This window comes from Hylobates moloch, unplaced genomic scaffold (assembly GCF_009828535.3).
Source record: "Hylobates moloch isolate HMO894 unplaced genomic scaffold, HMol_V3 SCAFFOLD_6, whole genome shotgun sequence".
Classification (NCBI taxonomy): domain Eukaryota; kingdom Metazoa; phylum Chordata; class Mammalia; order Primates; family Hylobatidae; genus Hylobates; species Hylobates moloch.
In genome coordinates, this window is record NW_026652281.1 from 76310274 (window position 1) to 76333093 (window position 22820).

General features: G+C 36.4%; 1 protein-coding gene across 4 annotated transcripts in view; it reads left to right on the forward strand.

Annotated features, from left to right (window-relative positions):
- RBBP6 (RB binding protein 6, ubiquitin ligase) overlaps positions 1-22113 on the forward strand; it is a 33192-nt gene extending 11079 nt beyond the window's left edge. Inside the window, exons 5-20 of one of the 4 annotated variants that reach the window (XM_058440832.1) lie at positions 2704-2748; positions 4795-4883; positions 5001-5097; positions 5485-5624; positions 7584-7697; positions 8702-8874; positions 10828-10931; positions 11049-11386; positions 12420-12516; positions 12641-12719; positions 12828-12882; positions 13994-14062; positions 16362-16724; positions 17037-17138; positions 17990-19741; positions 20125-22113. In XM_058440832.1, coding sequence (XP_058296815.1) covers positions 2704-2748; positions 4795-4883; positions 5001-5097; positions 5485-5624; positions 7584-7697; positions 8702-8874; positions 10828-10931; positions 11049-11386; positions 12420-12516; positions 12641-12719; positions 12828-12882; positions 13994-14062; positions 16362-16724; positions 17037-17138; positions 17990-19741; positions 20125-21694 — 5187 coding nt within the window. In that variant the 3' untranslated portion in view covers positions 21695-22113. The remainder of the gene's footprint in view (positions 1-2703; positions 2749-4794; positions 4884-5000; positions 5098-5484; positions 5625-7583; positions 7698-8701; positions 8875-10827; positions 10932-11048; positions 11387-12419; positions 12517-12640; positions 12720-12827; positions 12883-13993; positions 14063-16361; positions 16725-17036; positions 17139-17989; positions 19742-20124) is intronic. The other 3 variants (XM_032157140.2, XM_032157141.2, XM_032157143.2) reach the window with 3 other exon arrangements.
- Positions 22114-22820: the final 707 nt, after the last annotated feature.

Sequence of the window (22820 nt, forward strand, 5' to 3'; positions counted from 1 at the left end):
TTATTTGCTTGGGGTACATTTGCTGGCATTTAGGATGAGAATATATTCATCAAGCATAATTAGTGCCCATCTTAGAAGATTTAGAGTCACGTGGATTGTACACATTCACAAAAGCAAAGTAAATTAGAGGCACTAAGCCAAATTTTTCTTATCCTGATTAGTAAAGTAAATGTATAGTTTTGGTAATGGAAGCGAACTCTAATCAAGGATGGATGGCTGTTTCCATATTCCCCATTCTTGTTTTTAGTCATCCATCCATGTTGATACCCCAAAGCTGGATGTTCTTCTTGCTAACTAAATATCAGAGTTGCATTTTACAGGATTCTTTAACTTCAAAAAGCTAGTATAATTGGCATAAAAGATTTTAGAACCTTGCTCCCCAAAACAAGACCCCTAATTAGGTACAGGGAGGTGGGTTAATTTTAATGTCTACAGTCTGCATCAGTCAGTTTTGTGAGGACTTTAAGTGGCAGATTTTTTTTTACCATTAGTATCTTACCAAGAGTCACTATTTTTATTGATGTTTAGTAATACAAATTCCTAATCATTTTTAAACCATTCTTTGTCAACATTTTTTGCTCATTTCTTAACACCTTGCTATATGTAGAAAACATTTGTTTGCTTTTCTAAATTTGAGGTAAATTTGACTTCTTTGTAGACTATAAGATATTTAGGGGCAATAGTCATTATTTGGTGGTAAAAAGGTGATTTAGGTGCATCCAGTTGCATATCTAAAACCACTTCAAAGTCAATAAATATATAATACTAATAAGTTGGCAGAAAGCTTAAAAGCACACAAAAGCCCAGCATGAAAACAAAAAGGATACTATATCCTGAGTGTTAGGAGTGGGAAAATTTTTTTTTTCTTCTTAAGTTTTTTAGTTCCAGTGGTAAGGAAGTTAATATAATTGTTTTCTTTCCAAGGAAATCATCAGTATTTATATTCTATTCTAGATAGTAATGGGCTATTTTTAAAGACTATTTGTTTTATGGGTTAGAAATGTAGTATAGATGATGGTTGACAGCAATTTGTCTAGTCCTTGTTACTTAAATAACTCCTGGTTGGTATAAAATCTTTAAAATAGATTGAGTAGGTCAGGACTTATTTCAGATAAAAAGGGATAGGTATTATTTAGAGGTTTTTTTCTACTTAACCACTTGAGATTAGTTCTTAAAGGAAAAAAATACTTCAAAGCTGGACAAAAATGATAACCCATTGGAAAATTATGTAATTATGCATTAAGTTATGGGGTTAGTGCATCGTGAACTCTTTTATAGTCAGTTCCTTAGTGTGGAGCAATTTTTGTCTGAATAAACATCCCAGTAATATCTATCAAACTAACTTTTAAAACCCTAAGATATTTGTGAGATGTGTCTTATATTTAGCCAACATTATTTTTTATTTACATTTATTGAATCCCTACTGTGTGGGCGTTGGCTAAGAATTTCATATTGAGACTGGTTACATTTGTCTTTGGGGATCTTAAGTCATGTTGCTTTTATTTTAAAACTTTTAGTTCTCTGGAACATAGAATACCTGATGAAGACTTTTTTCTTTGATCCAGACATCTTGGTACATTCTCCATTTTAAATGAAGAGTTCTGACCTTACGACATGTTAACTAAGCAACCCACTTACTACATAGGAAGCTGTAGGGAAATCATATCTTCAGGATTGTTTGCTAAAGATTTTTTTAAAAACTGATATTAAAATCATTTCAGAGGATCAAATGAAAAAAATTAGTGTTCAATTTAAAATACATTTTTATTTTTATTTTATTTTGAAAGAGAAATGTTTTATTCCCCTTTGCACAGAACAATTTATGAAGGTGGCTCTCTCCTGACTCCATACATCTTTTACACAAAGATGCCTCTTCAAATATGCCCAGTTATCTCCCCCACTTCAGTGTTGGAGAATTGGCAGTTAGTGAGTGGGACAGAATGCTTAAGACTCATTAAAATACATTTTTAAAGCCCTCTTATATCCTTTATATGTACACTTGCTCTGTGTGATTAAATTAACTTTCTTCAAATATTAGAGTCCATCATAATAAGTGACAGCTCTGTTGGCCTTCTCCTCAGGGTGCCGTTGTTTTCCTTTTTTTTGACTTAACATCTTTGCCCTGATAAAGCTGTGGTGTCTTTGACAAGAAGATATTCTTACTCTTTGTATGAGAGAATAAACAAACTTACTCAGACTGAAGAGTATGTTTTCAAAAATTAAAGAAGTAGCAATTATATGGGAGCTATTATTTATTAAAGCAATTATCTGAGCCCTTAAAGGGCTGTTTGTTTTTACAATGTTATATAATGGCCTTGCAGGAAAATTAGATTTCTTATTCTCTCTTCCAGTGTACATTGTCTTGAGTATTGTCACATTTAGAGACCGCAGAGAGACATGGGACTCCTAGTATTCAGTCAACACTCTGAACAGATTTTCTGTGTGATACATTTTTTTCCCCATTTTTTCATTTTAATTGAGTCCCCTCTTCCTCCCCTCCAACTGATAGCTTTTTATAACTGTGTGAAATATCTAGAGAATAATGAAGTAGGCTGAGCTACATTTTCAAGCTTAACATAACATTCTTTAGAAAACTAAGAAAATGCCCAATATTTCAACATTAAGTGTCAATAGGGGCTAAATGATCACTTTAAGATGTTTTCAGTTTGGAACTTGAATGTGTGTTTAATTTTTTGTGAACAGATTGATGACTCTTCCGCGTCTATTTCTCTGGCCCAGCTTACAAAGGTATATATATTCTTGAAAATATAAGTTTTTTTCTAACATCATATTTTTTTATGTGGAACGGTTTTTTAAGAGGGGTTGGGGGAGGATATATTTTGCAAAAGCATTGTACATATTATTACTATCCTGTAAAGAGTAGTTGCTGTTTTGAGAAGATAGGGGAATACTTTGTCAGCCTCAGCGTATTGGAGTATTGTTCATCTTCAAGACAGAAGAAACACTTGAAGCTACACTTAATTATTTTTTTTCCCTCATACATTTTGTTTAATTATACATTGGAAACTAACAAGGTTCTGGAGGAATTCCCTGGTTTTGGCTATAAATTATGTGGACCTTTTTTAAGCAGCCAAAACAGAAGATTTCCTTTACACGGACGATTGCATGGTTATTTCTTGAATATTTGACTTGATCCCATGAAGGTCAATATTTTAAATGTGATGCAGTTGTTTCTTTATGCTATAGACTTGTAGTCTGTCTGCATTAGAAAAAGTTTTGAACAACCTAATTTGTTTGAACACAGACTACATGAATTGTGTAAGTGTGTAAAGCTGTTTGCAGGAATATACCAATGTGTATGTTTGGCAGAGGGGCAAATTGTTACCCTCTGAATCACTGTATATGCCATGTTTTGCGATAAGATTGCTTGCATATTCTGCTGAACAATGTGTATCTTCTGTTTGGGAAAGCACTAGTGATGGATTACTTTTTAAAGCAATACATTTAGCTTGCAAATTGTGCCTTTAAAAAAAAAATAGGCAGACTTTTGAGGGCCAAGAAGGAAGCTGTCCAGTTTTCCAAAAATCCTTTTTCCCTGCTATCAGAAATGTGAAACCAAATTTAGCAACCAAGATTAATGAAAAGATGGGTTTTCCATTAGTGCTGTCCCTATCTTGTTCTTGGCTTTGTTATGTCCTTTCCCCTAGACTGTATCCCGACAAAATGTCCTAGTAACAAATTGCTTTTTAAGCTCCTGTTCTGGGAAAACTAGCATTAAAATTGATTATTCTAAAACATAAAGTGGACTAAAGCCATCCTATTTTATAATTTTCTAATGCAAAGTGGTTTAGTATAGAGTTAACACTTAGAAGTTTATAGTTTACTGTTTTTATTCTTATGTACTGTAAGGGCCATATTTGAGTTTTTGGTCTATTCCTACCATTGTTTCTTTGTGGGGAGGAGTTGGGGAGGTTTGGGGGATTGGTTTTTTTTTTATTGTTTTTTTAAACTACAGGTATTTGTAAAACAATGTTTGGGTTCAAACAAATTAGTTGTTAAACATCTGTAATCCAGTTTTCTGTAAATGTTGCTGTTCTAAGCTCTGTTAATGTTAAGCATTCTTTGTATATAAAATGACAATAAAATGTTAAAACTGGTTGCTTGTTTTGTGGATGAATGTAAAGACAAACCCCAATGAATGGCTGATACGAGTGCTAAATGCCTGAAGATTCAACTTACTAGAAATCACTCCCTTAGACCCTGCTTATATCTGGACTTTGTATATCATACCTCAAAGATGAAATTCATAAAACTTATCTGAAGAGTTTAATTTAAAATTATAATGCTCAATGCACATCTTTTGCACTTGATTTGAAACTAACATCACTACCTAAAGAGCCTTCTACTTCTAATATCTTTTGCATAATATGTTCAATCATTCTACCCCCATCCCTACCTCCACATTGTAAGTATAAATTACAGTCTTAATGCTCTGACACTTGAATTATTTTTAAAACATCAAGTGTTTCTGTTCTAACTTACTATCAGTCTTTAACTTGTAGAAAAGTAGTATGCAAGTCTTAATGTAAGGTACAAACAGGGTCTAAGGTTTGAGTGCCCCCAGAATGACTTTCTTCAGCCTTGCAAACACCCAAACATCATGTAATTACCTAAGGAATTCCCAAGTGCCTCTTCCAGGTTATACATGTAAATAGCTGTTGTTATGCAAGGTTAGTTAGATACTGCTCTTTACAGGATGAGTGGTGTTGTCTTTGGCTGTGTGGTCTTAAATGTGTTTCTAATGTGTGTGTCAAATAATTACCTGTTAAACAGACTGCCAATCTGGCTGAAGCCAATGCTTCTGAAGAAGATAAAATTAAAGCAATGATGTCGCAATCTGGCCATGAATACGACCCAATCAAGTAAGTTCATAAATATTTTATACTAATAGGAACTTTTGGGGTGGGTTTTCCCCCCAATCAAAAGCACTATTTTTTCAAAGTCCTCGTATACATGTAATTTTTTTTTCCCCCTTTTAGTTACATGAAGAAACCTCTAGGTCCACCACCTCCATCTTACACGTGTTTCCGTTGTGGTAAACCTGGACATTATATTAAGAATTGCCCAACAAATGGGGTAAGTTCAAAGCAGAAACTATGGTATACCTTACTTTTTTTCCTTTGGAATTGTTTCTTAGCTGTCTTATTTTTCTTGGTTAATACTGCCTTCTGTAGACAATGGCAAATGAGCATGGTCTCTGGAGCCACATTTGCCAGGCTTCAAATCTTGGTTCTGCCAATTAGCTGAGTTTGGGCAAGTTACTTGATCTCTATAAGCCTGTTTTTTCTTCTCTAAAATGCAGATAAAATAATACGTACTTCACATAGCAGTTACAAGGATTAAATGAGATCACATATGTAAAGCACTACAAGTAATATAGTAAGCACTGTATAACAGCTAATTTATTAAATAAAGGTAACTGCTTTTTCTCTTCCTCCTCCTCTTCCTTTTTCCTCTGAATAGGATAAAAACTTTGAATCTGGTCCTAGGATTAAAAAGAGCACTGGAATTCCCAGAAGTTTCATGATGGAAGTGAAAGATCCTAATATGAAAGGTGCAATGCTTACCAACACTGGAAAATATGCAATACCAACTATAGATGCGTAAGTATGCAAATTAGGTATGACCTGTGGCGACTCCAGTCAGTCCCAGGGTATAGTGTTTTAATCTTGGGCTTGTAACTTTGCTACTTGGATTCTTTGAGAACTTTGTATACCAAGGCCATTAGTCTCTACATCTTGCATTTCTGTGAGGCTGCAGTCTGCTCCATTTAAAGCAAATTTAAAATGGATTTGGGGATTTTTTGTTATCAGTGAGTGCCACTTCCCTTGTAGTCTTCTAATTTTTTCTTTTTCTGTCATTCCCTGCTTTCTTCCTCATTCACATACATACTCCCACATAATCTTACTATATATGCTACTTGCATTGTTAAGTGAACAAAACAGATTGTAATCATTTTGAGAAACAGGAGGCTTAAGAATAAAAGCTCTGCATGATGCTGAGGCAAATTTAAGTGTCAGGCATAAAAAATACTGAAGTAGCTTGAATAAGTTTGGATATGCCATGTGAGTCTTAAGATTCTCAAGTAAGGTTTATTTTATAAACCACTAGTTCAGATCAACTATAGCTCTATAAAATACCTTAATGCCTTTTTTTGTGGGGGGTGCCGAGTCTCACTCTGTCCCTCAGGCTGAAGTGCAGTGGCACAATCTCAGCTCACTGCAAGCTCCACCTCCCAGGTTCACACCATTTTCCTGCCTCAGCCTCCCGAGTAGCTGGGATTACAGATGCCCGCCACCACGCCCGGCTAATTTTTTGTATTTTTTTTAGTAGAGACGGAGTTTCACCGTGTTAGCCTGACCTTGTGATCCACCTGCCTCAGCCTCTCAAAGTGCTGGGATTACAGGCGTGAGCCACCACGTCTGGCCCTTAATGCCCATTTTTAATGTGTATTCAGATTTTATATTATGAACCAGTTTTTAATGAAATGGACAGACATGAAAATTCAGTGGCAGGGTTCAACTAGATAACCTCTCATTTTATCTGCTTTTATTAATGTAGTCAGTTACTTTTTTGATTACCTTCAACAGTTGTGAACTCACATACTATGCAACACAATATTAAGTGTTCTTTGGACTGTTGTTTTCTAACTTTGTTGAGCATAAGAATTTCCTACAAAAGTATGTTAAAAGACTGGCAGGTAGAGTGACCTTGGGCAAAAAAAAAAAAAAATCCTGGTTGCTCTGCCCCCGATTTTGATTTAGAAGTTATGTGGTAAGACCCTGATTCTACATTTTTACCAGGTTGTCCAGGAGATTGTGAAGTTAGGGGATCCTCAGGGCATCAATTTACAGAATAGGTGTTCATGTTCTCAGTGAAAAAATATATACATATATAAGAACAGTTTTCCTCAGCTTCATGCTAGAAATATTATTGAAGTGTAGTGTAGTGAGCAGGTGGGGATGATGATGAAAATAGCTATGCCATAGAATGATATTGAAAAGATCTTGTGTTTTTGAATATGTACTTTAGCAAATAGTGTTTTCGTTCACAGATAAGAATGTTTTCCTAAACCCCCAACCCTGCTCACTTCCTCAACTTCACCCCCATTTTTTATCAGTCACCATCCTGTGTTTTTGTGGTTCATCATTGAACAGTCTGTTGTTATGCCGTTTCTAATTCAGAGACATTTCATAGATGTTTCCAAACAACTTTAGCTTGAAATTGATTATTTTTACAGACACAATTAAGAGCAGACCGCTTCATCTATATTATGTAAAATTTTTAAATAAAAATTTGTGTTGGAAAAATTAATATCACCTGTAAACCCTAACTAATAATTAACTTCATTGCTTTTGAATGCTGAAATACAAATGCGCAATTGTGCCAGACACACAGCAAATACTGGGGAAAGATGGGAATCTAAATATTTTAAATGAAACTTTCACCCTCTTCACTAACACCACTGATAAGCAACTCAGACTCTTCTTCTGTTTCTTTTTCTATCCTCTGTTCTCCTCTTTTTTTCTTTTTTTTTTTTCTTTTTTCTCTCTTTTGGGCAGTGGGAGACTCCTCTTTCACAAATTGGGAACAATGGGGCATAAGCAAATTGATACTTATTTCTGGAATCGTGGTGATGTCTATGGAGCAACTGCAACACAAATAACACACCTAAGGTACCCTACTCTGTACAGCCGAGATTCTTTCATTTTCAGCATTGAGATAAACACACTCTGTTCCTGAATGAAATAGAAAGGGTTTCTCTAGGGATTCCTGTGTTTTGCAAATTTGCCTGATTACAGAGAAGATGGGGGTGTAGTAGCAGTGGTGACAAGTCTGAGAATAGCTATTTTTACTTTTTAATACTATATTTAATGCCCAACATTTCTGCAAAATGCATTTCTACAAAAAACTGGACCTAGAATGTCTAATGAGGTGTTACTTTACATTTTTGTAACACAGATTTTGATCATTTAAGTCACTAATGCTTCTTAATTGACTGTAAATTGATTAACCTCTCTTAAAATAGTAATAAGTAGATCATGGGTTTTGGTATCTCATTTTATTAATTATTTTTGTGGTAATGACGTAATATTTCCCTTGAACTATCTTTCCTTAATTGTATAATGTCAGTACTAATTTTAATTTCCCATCTTGTGGCATTTACTCCAATACCTTCACAGGTTTGAGAGACTTTTGGGATATGGAGAAGGGGAGATTTTTTGGGAAAAAAATTAAATTTTTTTTGGGGGGGGGAAAATGAAAAAAATAAAAATTTTCATTTTTATTTTTTTCAAGAAACTTGATAGAGTAGGAAAAATTGTGATTATGGTGTTATCTAAATTCAAGTCTTGTCTTTGTCACTTAAATAGAACTTTATGGCACAGAACATGTTGCTTTATTTCTGGCCATCAGTTCTTAAGAGTTATGGGTTCTAAGATCCTTTTATTGTTTTTATAGCATTTCTTTGCTTCTTTTTGTTATGCTTGTTTAGACTTTTGTGTCTTTGTTTAGGGTGAGGTTGTACATAATTATTCCCTTATTTTAGAAGATATGGTGCTTGTCTAAACTAATTTGGCATTGTGCTGAATTATGTGTTCCTCTTATGTTATAGTAGAACATGTAGCATGAGTACTCTGCCTTCTTAACAATGGTAAAACATGAAAACTTTCTTTTACAGAGAAGCATATGCAATTGGGAAGAAAGAGAAACCTCCCTTCTTACCAGAGGAGCCATCTTCTTCCTCAGAAGAAGATGATCCTATCCCAGATGAATTGTTGTGTCTCATCTGCAAGGATATTATGACTGATGCTGTTGTGATTCCCTGCTGTGGAAACAGTTACTGTGATGAATGTAAGAAATGCTGAATCTTGGAAGATGTGTATTTTAGAATATTTGTGTTTACTTGGAACGGCTCTTCCCAACCTCATATATTTTAATAATAAAATAAATAATGTTGATGACAAGTGTTGATCAATGAGCATTAAGTAGTGAGAAGTCTGTTTTTGTTGCTGTATCTTTTTTAAACAATAACCTCTTTGTCCTTTTAAATTCTAGAATTGACCACTTTCTGTACCTTCGTCAGGGTGACTATACTGAGGTGTTTTTCTTAATATAGACTTTTTGTTTCCTGTATGTTTTAAGTGGTATCCAGAATTTTAAAACTTTTTTTGGGCCTTAGATAATTCTGGAAATATTTTTAAGTGGTATCTAAATCCTTTTCCTGGATTGTGAATAGCTTATCCTAATATTTCTAAGTGTATTAAGACCTGATTCCTGTAGACAGTTTTTTTTTTTTGAGACGGAGTCTCGCTGTCTCCCAGGCTGGAGTGCAGTGGTGCAATCTTGGCTCACTGTAAGCTCTGCCTTCTAGGGGTTCACGCCATTCTGCCTCAGCCTCCCAAGTAGCTGGGACTACAGGCGCCCGCCAGCACGCCCAGCTAATTTTTTGTATTTTTAGTAGAGACGGGGTTTCACCGTGTTAGCCAGGATGGTCTTGATCTCCTGACCTCGTGATCCGCCCACCTCGGCCTCCCCAAGTGCTAGGGTTACAGGCGTGAGCCACCGTGCCTGGCCTCTGTAGACATATTTATTACCCACCATTTACCATGCAGTTGTGACTTTTTAAATCACTTATATTAGCACTTAGTTGTTTCCTGCCACTTATCCTAAGTTTGTGCCTTCTTACACAGAAGAAATCAGTGTTACCTGAAAATTTGCTCAAGCCTGCTCTGGCCTTTTTCATTTTTAAAGGTAGTTTTGAAATACACAGTCCTCATACACATGGTTCTGCATCTGCAGATTCAAAACCACAGATCATAAATATTTGGGAGGAAGAAAACAGTAAAAAATAATATAGTAAAGACTAATACAGATTTGAAAATAAGAGTATAACAACTATTTACATAGCATTTATATTGCAGCAGGTATTACAAGCAATCGAGATTATTTAAAGTATACTGGAGGATGTACATAGTATTATATGCAAATACTATGCCTTTGGGGCAGTTGAGAGACTTGAGCATCTACAGATGTTATCTTCAGAGGGTCCTGGAACCCATCCCCTTTGGTTTGGATACCTGTAAATCTTTATTTTTTGACCTCTTCAGTGAAGACCAAGGTCAAGAAGAGGTTGCTAAAGACTTGTTTCAGATTATATCTTAGATTTAACATACCACTTGGTATTACTGGAGTTTTACTACATTGAAGCTTAATCTTCGTATCTGTAATTCAGTGTTGCTCCCACGTACTGTGCTGTAGGTCTCTCACTTCCTTGCCTGAATAAAAACCCCAAGTTAGCCATGTAAAATTTTTGTCTTTCTAGACTAGCTTATATTTCTCTTTTGTTTTCTACAATATTCCAATTACTAGCTAAACAAAGAATAGTCTTTGAGAAAGAGTGCTTTTGCTCTCAATTCGGACATTTGTTTAAATGTGTCCTTTGTTAAAAAAAAAAAAAAAAAAGATGGAGTGGGGGATCCTTGCTATTTTGCCCCAGGCTGGCCTTAAACTTCTAGGCTCAAGTGATTCTCCTGTCTCAGCCTCCCCCGGAACGGGGATTACAGGCACCTGACAGTGCACCCAGCTGTGACTTCTTTTTGGCATAGCATAGGTCATATAGAAAAGAGCAGAGGAGTACCGTAAGATGAGAGATTTTACTTAAGTTTCTTAATCTAAGAAATGATTAGCACAACATGCTTGGAAAATGGTAATGTAACTGAACGAATGTGGACCATCCTTTTAATTCATTTCGTAAACACTGAGTTCCTACTATGCTTTTATTAATATTTGAAATCTTATACATAGGTATAAGAACAGCACTCCTGGAATCAGATGAGCATACATGTCCAACGTGTCATCAAAATGATGTTTCTCCTGATGCTTTAATTGCCAATAAATTTTTACGGCAGGTAACTATCTTTGTGTCCATTTTATGAAAAAATTCTTTTTAATCTTTAACTGATTTAACTGTACTTCAGTGAATACTGCATAACATTTTTCTGCATTATTATGCTTGTTATCTGTAGGCTGTTAACAACTTCAAAAATGAAACTGGCTATACAAAAAGACTACGAAAACAGTTACCTCCTCCACCACCCCCAATACCACCTCCGAGACCACTGATTCAGAGGAACCTACAACCTCTGATGAGATCTCCAATATCAAGACAACAAGATCCTCTTATGATTCCAGTGACATCTTCATCAGCTCACCCAGCTCCGTCTATATCGTCATTAACTTCTAATCAGTCTTCCTTGGCCCCTCCTGTGTCTGGAAATCCATCTTCTGCTCCAGCGCCTGTACCTGATATAACTGCAACAGTATCCATATCAGTTCATTCAGAAAAATCAGATGGACCTTTTCGGTAAGCCTGTGTATTTTTCACTGTTAGAAACCAAATGAGGTCAATGATGTAGTGTTTTATTGTTGGTTATCACTTTAACAGCTTTCTTAGTGGACCACTGTGCTCAGTAATGTGGGATGACTTCTAAGAAATGACTTAGTCTTATTGGGGGAAGAGGAAAACAAACGTGATTGATTTAGCAAATGAGGATTAAGCATCCTGAGGTCAAATACTACACAGGTTGCCAACCAGCCCCTATTAAACGTTGAGTGTTCCATATACCATAACAGCTCTGAACTTAACAGAAGTGGGAGAATTCACTTGTGATCATAATGATAGTTTTGGATAGGAGTAGTTTTGAGTAGAACTAAGAACAGTTTGGATAGGTAGAGAAGAGGGGGTAAAAACACAGGTAAGTAGAGAAGTCAGGAATAGTGATTGTTTTGGAGCATAATTATTATGTAGGAGAATAGTGAAAACTCACAGCCTACCACTTCAGAAATGAGACTTTTGTCCATGTAGTTTAATGTCTCATAAATTCTTTAAAAAAAAAAAAGGTATAAGAGGCCCGTTTCAGACACACTGAAGCAAAATCTTTAGGATGAGACCTTTACATGTACATTTAAGAAATTCCACTGATCTGGTGGAATTTATTTGGTTGATAGTGGAAATAGGCCCAGAGAGTTCTATGGCTGACCCAGGATTATCCTTTCAGTTTAGTGGTAGAACTAGAGCTAAAACTTAACTCCTAATCCTAGGGGGATTTTTGTCTTCATAGGCCACACTTTGATTTTCTTTAAGTTTTACTATTCTTGCAACTGATTTCTGTCATAACTATCGTATCTTCTTAAGGAGGGTCCTCCATTTTACTTTTCCACTTACATATAGAGAACTCTTCAAAGTTTCAGCCTTCTCTCACTTTCCTCAGAAGTATTCATCATCTTTGACTTAACTCATCTTACTTCAGGTGATGGGTAAACAGCAGCAAACTTTTTTACTCTTAATTGTCCATTTCTGGTGATTTTTAATGTATTATAATTTATGTTTTTTTAAGGGATTCTGATAATAAAATATTGCCAGCTGTAGCACTTGCATCAGAGCACTCAAAGGGAACCTCCTCAATTGCAATTACTGCTCTTATGGAAGAGAAGGTAAATTTTACTGGTGCTTTAATTTGGGATTTTTTTACAGCAGGGTTTTGTTTTTCTGGTTTTGTTTTTACTTCTTTTTTTTTTCTTTCTAACTATTTCTGTTTATTTGTGGTTGTTTCTAAAGGGTTACCAGGTGCCTGTTCTTGGAACCCCATCTTTGCTTGGACAGTCATTATTGCATGGACAGTTGATCCCCACAACTGGTGAGTAAGAGCACTTTGGTTTAGACTTTTTTCCCTTTAAAAAATAATTTTAGCTTGATTTAATGTGCAATTTTATATTTACGTACTGCTTTTATTTTTTGTTTCTAGGTCCAGTAAGAATAAATACTGCTCGTCCAGGCGGTGGTCGACCAGGCTGGGAACAGTGAGTAGATGTTTACAATAACCTTCAGATGATTGCCTGCAAACTAGATAATGGAAGGTCCAAACTAGGCAGCGGGTCACTGCTCCTTATTGTAACCTTTCATGTGCCAGATTAACATTTTTTATGTAAAATGTCAAAATTCAAGCTTATATGAGGGTTTTTTTAAGTGAGCAAATATTTTCTAAAATACAAAATTTTAAAAGTTTTTTTCTACTTTCATATCCAGCAAATGGGGATATTGACAGGACTTCAATTTAATGAATAGATAAGAATTACTTGAAAATTTATTTTAAATATGGTGTCAGTTATTTTCCTAGTAGGTTTAACTTTTTCTGTCCTTAATTTGGATGATCAAAGTATGATTTGAGTACATAAATACATAATAAGATTAACATCTACCGAGCAAAAATTTTTTGTCTGAAATCTAGTTGTTCTACAGGATATGTTTTTTCCACCCTAAAATACAAAGAACTTTGATTTTCTCTGTGGGGTGTTTTATGGCATTGAAAATCAGCAGACTTGCTTAATGTATTTTTAGTTACATAATTATTTCTGTTTATATAATCCAGTTGAAAACTGATATATTCTTAAAAGTATGAGTTACTAGCAGGATATATCAGTAGAAGGAACATAGGATTTAAAACAGGTAGACTTGGGTTTGAATCCCATCTCCTTCATTTCTAAGCTGCATGACAGTGGTCTTGTGGTTTTACTCCGTAACATCCTTTCCTCATTTGGATTTGGAATGACACTACCTACCTCAACATGTAAAATGACTTCATCGTGCCCAGCAGACAAAAGGGCTCTTTTCCTTGTATATAACAATAAGTTCACAGAGTAATTTATAGAGTGCTAATTAAAATATAATACTACATAAAGTATTTTGAGGTCTAGTTATTGTTATGATACAGTTAATTGGTGGGGGAAAGTTAGTTTTAAGTAAATATAATATTTACTCAGCTCTCTATCTGAAACAAGTTTAAGAATTGGGGAGTAGGAAAAAGTTTTCAGAGTAGTTAAAATTGGTGTCTTAACATCTATGCATGGAAAGGTCATGTATTATACCCATGGAGAAATACTTGAGCCTATTTTTTTTTTTTCTCCCACACAGTTCCAACAAACTCGGCTATCTGGTTTCTCCACCACAACAAATTAGAAGAGGGGAGAGGAGCTGCTACAGGTAGGCATGCTAAAAATCTTGGAAAATAATCATCTTATTTTTTATATATATATCTCACCAAAGAAATTAAAGCACAGCAGTGGCAGGAAGGAAGGGGGTCATTTGTTTGTATTGTGCTTATCCCTCTTAAGTCCTGGGTAGTTGTCCTTAAAGAGGGCTAGAAAAGAATAAATTATATATAGTATCTTAAATGATGGTTTTTAAGACATTTTTAATATTCCTTCCCAGTGATTACTTTCTCCCTGTCAGCAAACAGCAGAGTATTGGCTTGCATTTACCCCCTTGGAAGTAGAAGAAAGTCATTAAGGCTCAGACAATATCTAAGATACCAATTTAATTTAAGATGAAAGTTAACAAGCTCAGCTCCCAACTGTGAATAAGAATTGCAGCTATTTGTCTTCTAGACTCCACTGTCCCAATCATCTCCCACCCTCTCTTTTCCAAAAGAAGAGACAGGAGATTGTTAGAGGCTCCTGCCCTAGTGGGCGGGTACAAGCGATATTAATCTAAGAAGTAAGAATCTTACTGTCTAGGTCAGGGGTCCCCAACCCTGGGCCACAGACCAGTACCCATCCTTGGCCTGTTAGGAACTGGGCAGCACAGCAGGAGGTGAACAGCAGGTGAGCGAGCATTACCACCTGAGCTCCACCTCTTGTCAGATCAGCGGTGGCATTAAGATTCTCATAGGAGCATGAACACTTTTTGTGAACTGTGTGTGAGAAGGATCTGGGTTGCACGCTCCTTAGGAGAATCTAACGCCTGATCATCTAAGGTGGAACAGTTTCATCCCGAAACCATCCCCCTACCCCGCTGCCCCCGTCCATGGAAAAAATTGTCTTCCACAAAACAGCTCCCTGGTGCCAAAAAGTTGAGAACTGCTAGTCTAGGTCATAATCACCACCAGGATAAAGGAGCCTCCAAAACTTCATATCAAGAGTTTTGGCCAGGCATAATGGCTCATGCTGGTAATTTTAGAGCTTTGGGAGGCTAATGGGGAGGATTGCTTGAGGCCCGAAGTTCAAGATTAGCCTGGGCAACATAGCAAGACTCTCTACCAAAAAAATAAAATAACCAGACATGGTGGCATGCACCTGTGGTCCCAGCTACCTGGGAGGCTGAGGCAGGAGGATCACTTGAGCTTAGGAAGTCAAGGCTGCAGTGAGCTATAACCACATCACTGCACTTTAGCCTGGGGGACAGAGTGAGACCCTGTCTCCAAAAAGAAGGAAATTTGGGATATCTTCTAGTGCTTCATTGCTAAACTTATGAAAGTTTACTATGTCATTACTGGATCACATTTTAAAAGAAGGTAATACTTATTAATTCATGGCTCTCTGAAAAGATGCTTAAAATCTAAACCCCTGCTGTTGCTGTTGTGTACCAATTATTTATAATTTAAAGCACCTCTAGTTTAACAGAAATAACCCATTCTGTTTGGTGAGGCACAAATTAGAAACTTTAGCCAGCACTGTTATTTTTACTTAAGCCTTTGAGAGAAGGCATTGATATTTTCATTGTTAATTATAGAAGTTAAAACTAGAATTTATTCTGCTTTATATGATCTTCACCCACTTCCTCCCTCAAAAAAGAGGTTACAAGAGGTGGTTTTCCTTCATTTAAAACTTTTGGGGCCGGGTGTGGTGGCTCTACCTGTAATCCCAGCACTTTGTGCAGATCACCTGAGGTCAGGAGTTTGAGACCAGCCTGCCCAACATGGTGAAACCCTGTCTCTCCTAAAAATACAAAAATTAGCTGGGCATGGTGGTACACGTCTGTAGTCCCAGCTACTTGGGAGGCTGAGGCAGGAGAATTCGCTTGAACCCAGGAGGTGGAGGTTGTAGTGAGCCAAGATTGCACCACTGTAGTCCAGCCTGGATGACAGAGTGAGACTCTGTCTCAAAAAATAAAAAATAAATGAATAAGTAAGCTTTCAGAGAGAGTTAGGTCATAGCAGCATTAACCTGTCAGTTCCTTCAAAAGACAGTTTAGGATGTAACAGGTAGTAATTAGTGGAGTGATAATCAGTCTGAACTTCATAAAAGAGAACTTTTAAATACAATATTTCTGTGTAGAGAAGGTCCTATAAACTTGCATCATCTCAGTCGATACATGGCCTTAAAAATTATGTTGTAGAGTTATTTTTACAAATAAATTGTACTAATGTTTCTATACTAGTTGAATAGTTGGTTCTATTCCACTGTTTTTAAGTTTGAAAATAATTATGGATAGAAAAGATAAACTTACTTGTCTCAGATGACTTTAGTTTGAAGAAGTAATATGTTGGAATTTATTTCTCCAGAAGTATAAACCGTGGGCGACACCACAGCGAAAGATCACAGAGGACTCAAGGCCCGTCGCTACCAGCAACTCCAGTCTTTGTACCTGTTCCACCACCTCCTTTGTATCCGCCTCCTCCCCATACACTTCCTCTCCCTCCGGGTGTTCCTCCTCCACAGTTTTCTCCTCAATTTCCTCCTGGCCAGCCACCACCCGCTGGGTATAGTGTCCCTCCTCCAGGGTTTCCTCCAGCTCCTACCAATTTATCAACACCTTGGGTATCATCAGGAGTGCAGACAGCTCATTCAAATACCATCCCAACAACACAAGCACCACCTTTGTCCAGGGAAGAATTCTATAGAGAGCAGCGACGACTAAAAGAAGAGTATGTATTCTAATTTGAAATTATTATACACTTTTTTCATTTTCTGATAACATTAAATAGGTGTCTGGAAACGTTTTCCAGTGTTTCCAGTTAATGGAAACGTTTTCCAGTGTTTCCAGTTAGTGTGAGAAATTCACCTAAAATTTAAACCAAAGCCATACAAGCAACTTCTCAGGGATTCCTAGTTTATAGTTTTAAAGTGGAAAACTAATGGCAATTTCATTCATTTCATTCATGATCTAATTACATTTGTCTTGTTAGTTTTCTTAAATGGTTTTTGTTAACTTTCACTCTTTAACTTTATTTTACTAGGGAAAAGAAAAAGTCCAAGCTAGATGAGTTTACAAATGATTTTGCTAAGGAATTGATGGAATACAAAAAGATTCAAAAGGAGCGTAGGCGCTCATTTTCCAGGTTAGTGTTTTGCAAGCCTTCACAACAGAATTACAAACGGGACTTTGAATATCCAGGGATTAGCTATGGATATAAAGAACATTGCACTTAGGAATTTTTCTGATTCGGTCTAGGTGTATAGAAGTGAAGATGTAGCTTATTTCCCAATATCTGTTCATTGAAATAATGTCTCAGTGTAAATTCTATTGTGTAGAACTAACAGTTGTGGGGATTAAATTGCCCTTGTCCCTTGAGGTTATTTATAGTATCAAATAATTGGGAAATGTTTTTGGAAGGAAAGAAATAGGGGAATAGCCAAAAAACAGTTCTCAGGACCCTTTTACCATAAGGCTACAGCTTCTTGCTGGAACATTAACCTGTGTAATTATGAAGTAGTAGTAGAATACAAATTGCATTATTGATAGAAAAAGTGAATTATAAAAATTCCCTGGAAGTTTGTTTAAAAGACTTTATTTTTTAGCCTTACACTTGGAATGTGGTTTCTTTTAAAACTAGGCTGTTAGCCAGTATAGGACAAAAAACAGACTCCTACTTCAATATTCAGATAGGAAGTGAAATTTAAAATTAATTGACATTTTGTTTAATGTTAGTTAGCTCATATAACTCACGGTACATTAATGCACTTCACTCTAATTGTTAAGACTTCACTTTTGTTTTGTAACAAGTGATTGCTCTGATTTGTGTACTTTATTCCATTCCAGTAGAGGTCACTGTGCCTCTTTAATCATCTAAGATGAAATTTGGTATAAAGACAGATGAAACCGTGAGGAAAGAATGCTAGAATCTGAGAGTCTGTGTTTTATTTTGTGTGTATTTCTCAACTATCAGCTATTGTTTTGTTTTGTTTTTAGGTCTAAATCTCCCTATAGTGGTTCTTCGTATTCAAGAAGTTCATATACTTACTCTAAATCAAGATCTGGTTCAACACGTTCACGCTCTTATTCTCGATCATTCAGCCGCTCACATTCTCGTTCCTATTCACGGTCACCTCCATACCCCAGAAGAGGCAGAGGCAAGAGCCGCAATTACCGTTCACGGTCTAGATCTCATGGATATCATCGATCTAGGTCAAGGTCACCCCCTTATAGACGCTATCATTCACGATCAAGATCTCCTCAAGCGTTTAGGGGACAGTCTCCTAATAAACGTAATGTACCTCAAGGGGAAACAGAACGTGAATATTTTAATAGATACAGAGAAGTTCCACCACCATATGACATGAAAGCATATTATGGGAGAAGTGTTGACTTTAGAGACCCATTTGAAAAAGAACGCTACCGAGAATGGGAGAGAAAATACAGAGAGTGGTATGAAAAATATTATAAAGGTTATGCTGCTGGAGCACAGCCTAGACCCTCAGCAAATAGAGAGAACTTTTCTCCAGAACGATTTTTACCACTTAACATCAGGAATTCTCCCTTCACAAGAGGCCGCAGAGAAGACTTTGTTGGTGGGCAAAGTCATAGAAGTCGAAACATAGGTAGCAACTATCCAGAAAAGCTTTCGGCAAGAGATGGTCACAATCAGAAGGATAATACAAAGTCAAAAGAGAAGGAGAGTGAAAACGCTGCAGGAGATGGTAAAGGAAATAAGCATAAGAAACACAGAAAAAGAAGAAAAGGTGAGGAAAGTGAGGGTTTTCTGAACCCAGAGTTATTAGAAACTTCTAGGAAATCAAGAGAATCTATAGGTGTTGAAGAAAATAAAACAGACTCATTGTTTGTTCTCCCAAGTAGAGATGATGCCACACCTGTTAGAGATGAACCAATGGATGCAGAATCAATCACTTTTAAATCAGTGTCTGAAAAAGACAAGAGAGAAAGGGATAAACCAAAAGCAAAGGGTGATAAAACCAAACGGAAGAATGATGGATCTGCTGTGTCAAAAAAAGAAAATATTGTAAAACCTGCTAAAGGACCCCAAGAAAAAGTAGATGGAGAACGTGAGAAATCTCCTCGATCTGAACCTCCACTTAAAAAAGCCAAAGAGGAGACTCCAAAGACTGACAATGCTAAATCATCATCTTCCTCTCAGAAGGATGAAAAAATCACTGGAACCCCCAGAAAAGCTCACTCTAAATCAGCAAAAGAACACCAAGAAACAAAACCAGTCAAAGAGGAAAAAGTGAAGAAGGACTATTCCAAAGATGTCAAATCAGAAAAGCTAACAACTAAGGAAGAAAAGGCCAAGAAGCCTAATGAGAAAAACAAACCACTTGATAATAAGGGAGAAAAAAGAAAAAGAAAAACTGAAGAAAAAGGTGTAGATAAAGATTTTGAGTCTTCTTCAATGAAAATCTCGAAACTAGAAGTGACTGAAATAGTGAAACCATCACCAAAGCGCAAAATGGAACCTGATACTGAAAAAATGGATAGGACCCCTGAAAAGGACAAAATTTCTTCAGCGCCAGCCAAAAAAATCAAGCTCAACAGAGAAACTGGGAAGAAAATTGGAAGTACAGAAAATATATCAAACACAAAAGAACCCTCTGAAAAATTGGAGTCAACGTCTAGCAAAGTTAAACAAGAAAAAGTCAAAGGAAAGGTCAGACGAAAAGTGACTGGGACTGAAGGATCTAGCTCAACTCTGGTGGATTATACCAGGTAGCTGAGTGTAGGGGGTGGGTGTGGAAGTTTGTTGGGGGAAGGATTTTCTTCAGTTTTATCCATGCTTGTGCTTTTTATATTAATTATGAATGCTGATCTAGGGAAGTAGGCTGGTTTTATGTAGTCTTCTGTTGTCTTTGAAGAAGGGAATTGCCAAAGACAAGGTTGTAAGTAGATTTTGGGGGTGAGCCACATTTGTGTTTATAGAATCATAATCTTAAATTTTGTGTGTCTTCCTTAGGGCAGAATAAGTTTTTTGTTTTTTTTTTTTAAATGTTAAAAGGACATTTGTGTTTAAGTTAGCATTTTTATGTTTATCAGTGTTTTACAATTAATAGTAAATTCTTCATTAATTAAAAATATTTTGTTATTCTTTTTAGTACGAGCTCAACTGGAGGCAGTCCTGTGCGGAAATCTGAAGAAAAAACAGATACAAAGCGAACTGTGATTAAAACGATGGAAGAATATAATAATGACAATACGGCGCCAGCTGAAGATGTTATCATTATGATTCAGGTTCCTCAATCCAAATGGGATAAAGATGACTTTGAATCTGAAGAAGAAGATGTTAAATCCACACAGCCTATATCAAGTGTAGGAAAACCTGCTAGTGTTATAAAAAATGTTAGTACAAAGCCATCAAATATAGTCAAGTATCCTGAGAAAGAAAGTGAGCCATCAGAGAAAATTCAGAAATTCACCAAGGACGTGAGCCATGAAATCATACAACACGAGGTTAAAAGTTCAAAAAACTCTGCATCTAGTGAAAAAGGGAAAACCAAAGATCGAGATTATTCAGTGTTGGAAAAGGAAAACCCTGAAAAGAAGAAGAACAGCACTCAGCCAGAGAAAGAGAGTAATTTGGACCGTCTGAATGAACAAGGAAATTTTAAAAGTCTGTCTCAATCTTCCAAAGAGGCTAGAACGTCAGATAAACATGATTCCACTCGTACTTCCTCAAATAAAGACTTCACTCCCAATAGAGACAAAAAAACTGACTATGACACCAGAGAGTATTCAAGTTCCAAACGTAGAGATGAAAAGAATGAATTAACAAGAAGAAAAGACTCTCCTTCTCGGAATAAAGATTCTGCATCTGGACAGAAAAATAAGCCAAGGGAAGACAGAGATTTGCCTAAAAAAGGAACAGGAGATTCCAAAAAAAGTAATTCTAGTCCCTCAAGAGACAGAAAACCTCATGATCACAAAGCCACTTACGATACTAAACGCCCAAATGAAGAGACAAAATCTGTAGATAAAAATCCTTGTAAGGATCGTGAGAAGCATGTATTAGAAGCAAGGAACAATAAAGAGTCAAGTGGCAATAAACTAATTTATATACTTAACCCACCAGAGACACAGGTTGAAAAAGAGCAAATTACTGGGCAAATTGACAAGAATACTGTCAAGCCTAAACCCCAGTTAAGTCATTCCTCTAGACTTTCTTCTGACTTAACTAGAGAAACTGATGAAGCTGCTTTTGAACCAGACTATAATGAAAGTGACAGTGAAAGTAATGTTTCTGTAAAAGAAGAGGAAACTTCAGGAAACATTTCTAAGGACCTGAAAGATAAAATAGTGGAGAAAGCGAAAGAGAGCCTGGACACAGCAGCAGTCGTCCAGGTGGGCATAAGCAGGAACCAGAGCCACAGCAGCCCCAGCAGAAGTCCCAGCAGAAGCCACAGTCCTTCTGGAAGCCAGACCCGAAGCCACAGTAGCAGTGCCAGCTCAGCAGAAAGTCAGGACAGCAAGAAGAAGAAGAAAAAGAAGGAAAAGAAAAAGCACAAGAAACATAAAAAGCATAAGAAGCATAAGAAACATGCAGGCACTGAAGTGGAATTGGAAAAAAGCCAAAAACACAAACACAAGAAAAAGAAGTCAAAGAAGAACAAAGATAAAGAGAAGGAGAAGGAGAAAGATGACCAAAAAGTGAAATCTGTCACTGTGTAAAAAGACAGATTTTTAAAATTGACTTAATTACTAAGTCATCTGTATTAAATTTTGTTATAATGTAAAGAGATTCAAGCGTTGTAAATAATGACATGGAAGACCCTGTGCTGCACTTAAAATATTGCTGCTTGATTATTTGATTTTTACATCAGAGCTTTATAACACGAACTTTTGTACAGAATTGTGAGTTGTGACCATGTAACATGAGAGGTTTTGCTAGGGCCTATTATTTTTAACCACCATTAATTAGTTGGGGTGGAGTTTACTGTAATGTGAAATTTTCACATTTGAATTTTTTTAATTGCCTGGCAAAAGCTGATATAAGTTCTAAAATATCAGCAGAATGATTTGCTGAATTCATTACAACCCCGTTATGTCACTTTTTGATTACAATAAAAGTTTTCAGTAAACTTTTCAAATGTTGAGTATTTGCATTATTTACAGAAAGTAGTGCCATATCTGTATACTTAACCCACCAGATGCAGGTTGTATGTGTGTCTCCATTTCCCTATTTTAAAATTCTTAGTTTTTAAAACAAGCTGAACTGAATATACAGAATTCCAAATTAAACACTGAAGATACATTTCATAGGTGGGCGGGTGGTAGAGGCCAGAAATGAATCAGGATTAACTGGAGATGTGGTTAAATAAATCTAGGAGAGTCTTGAATTACGTAGAAATTCGAAGTTCGAACTTTCAAAATGGTTTGGATTTGAATATTAGAGATGCAGAATTGTGACTCGTTTATGGCCACGTATTTTTCTGGAAACCCTGATAAATATTAAATTCCTTGATAAAGCAGAATGCAGCTAAACCAGTGAGTGCTTGTGGCCTACCCAATATGCCCAGTTGACAAGCAAGTGGTAATTACTTATGATGAGTTTCCTTTATTGTTGTGGTTCAGGAAGTGTACCTGGGGACAGTGAAAAGATACTGAAAGGATGTGGGGAATGAGGGAGAGTAGGAATGGCACTTTAGAAACATAGTGGTATAAGTAGGGATTGAGATAATCTTTTTTTTTTTTTCTTATTTGAGACAGAGTCTCACTCTTAACCAGGCAGGAGTGCAGTGGCACGATCTCGGCTCACTGCAACCTCTGCCTCCTGGGTTCAAGTGGATTCTCCTGC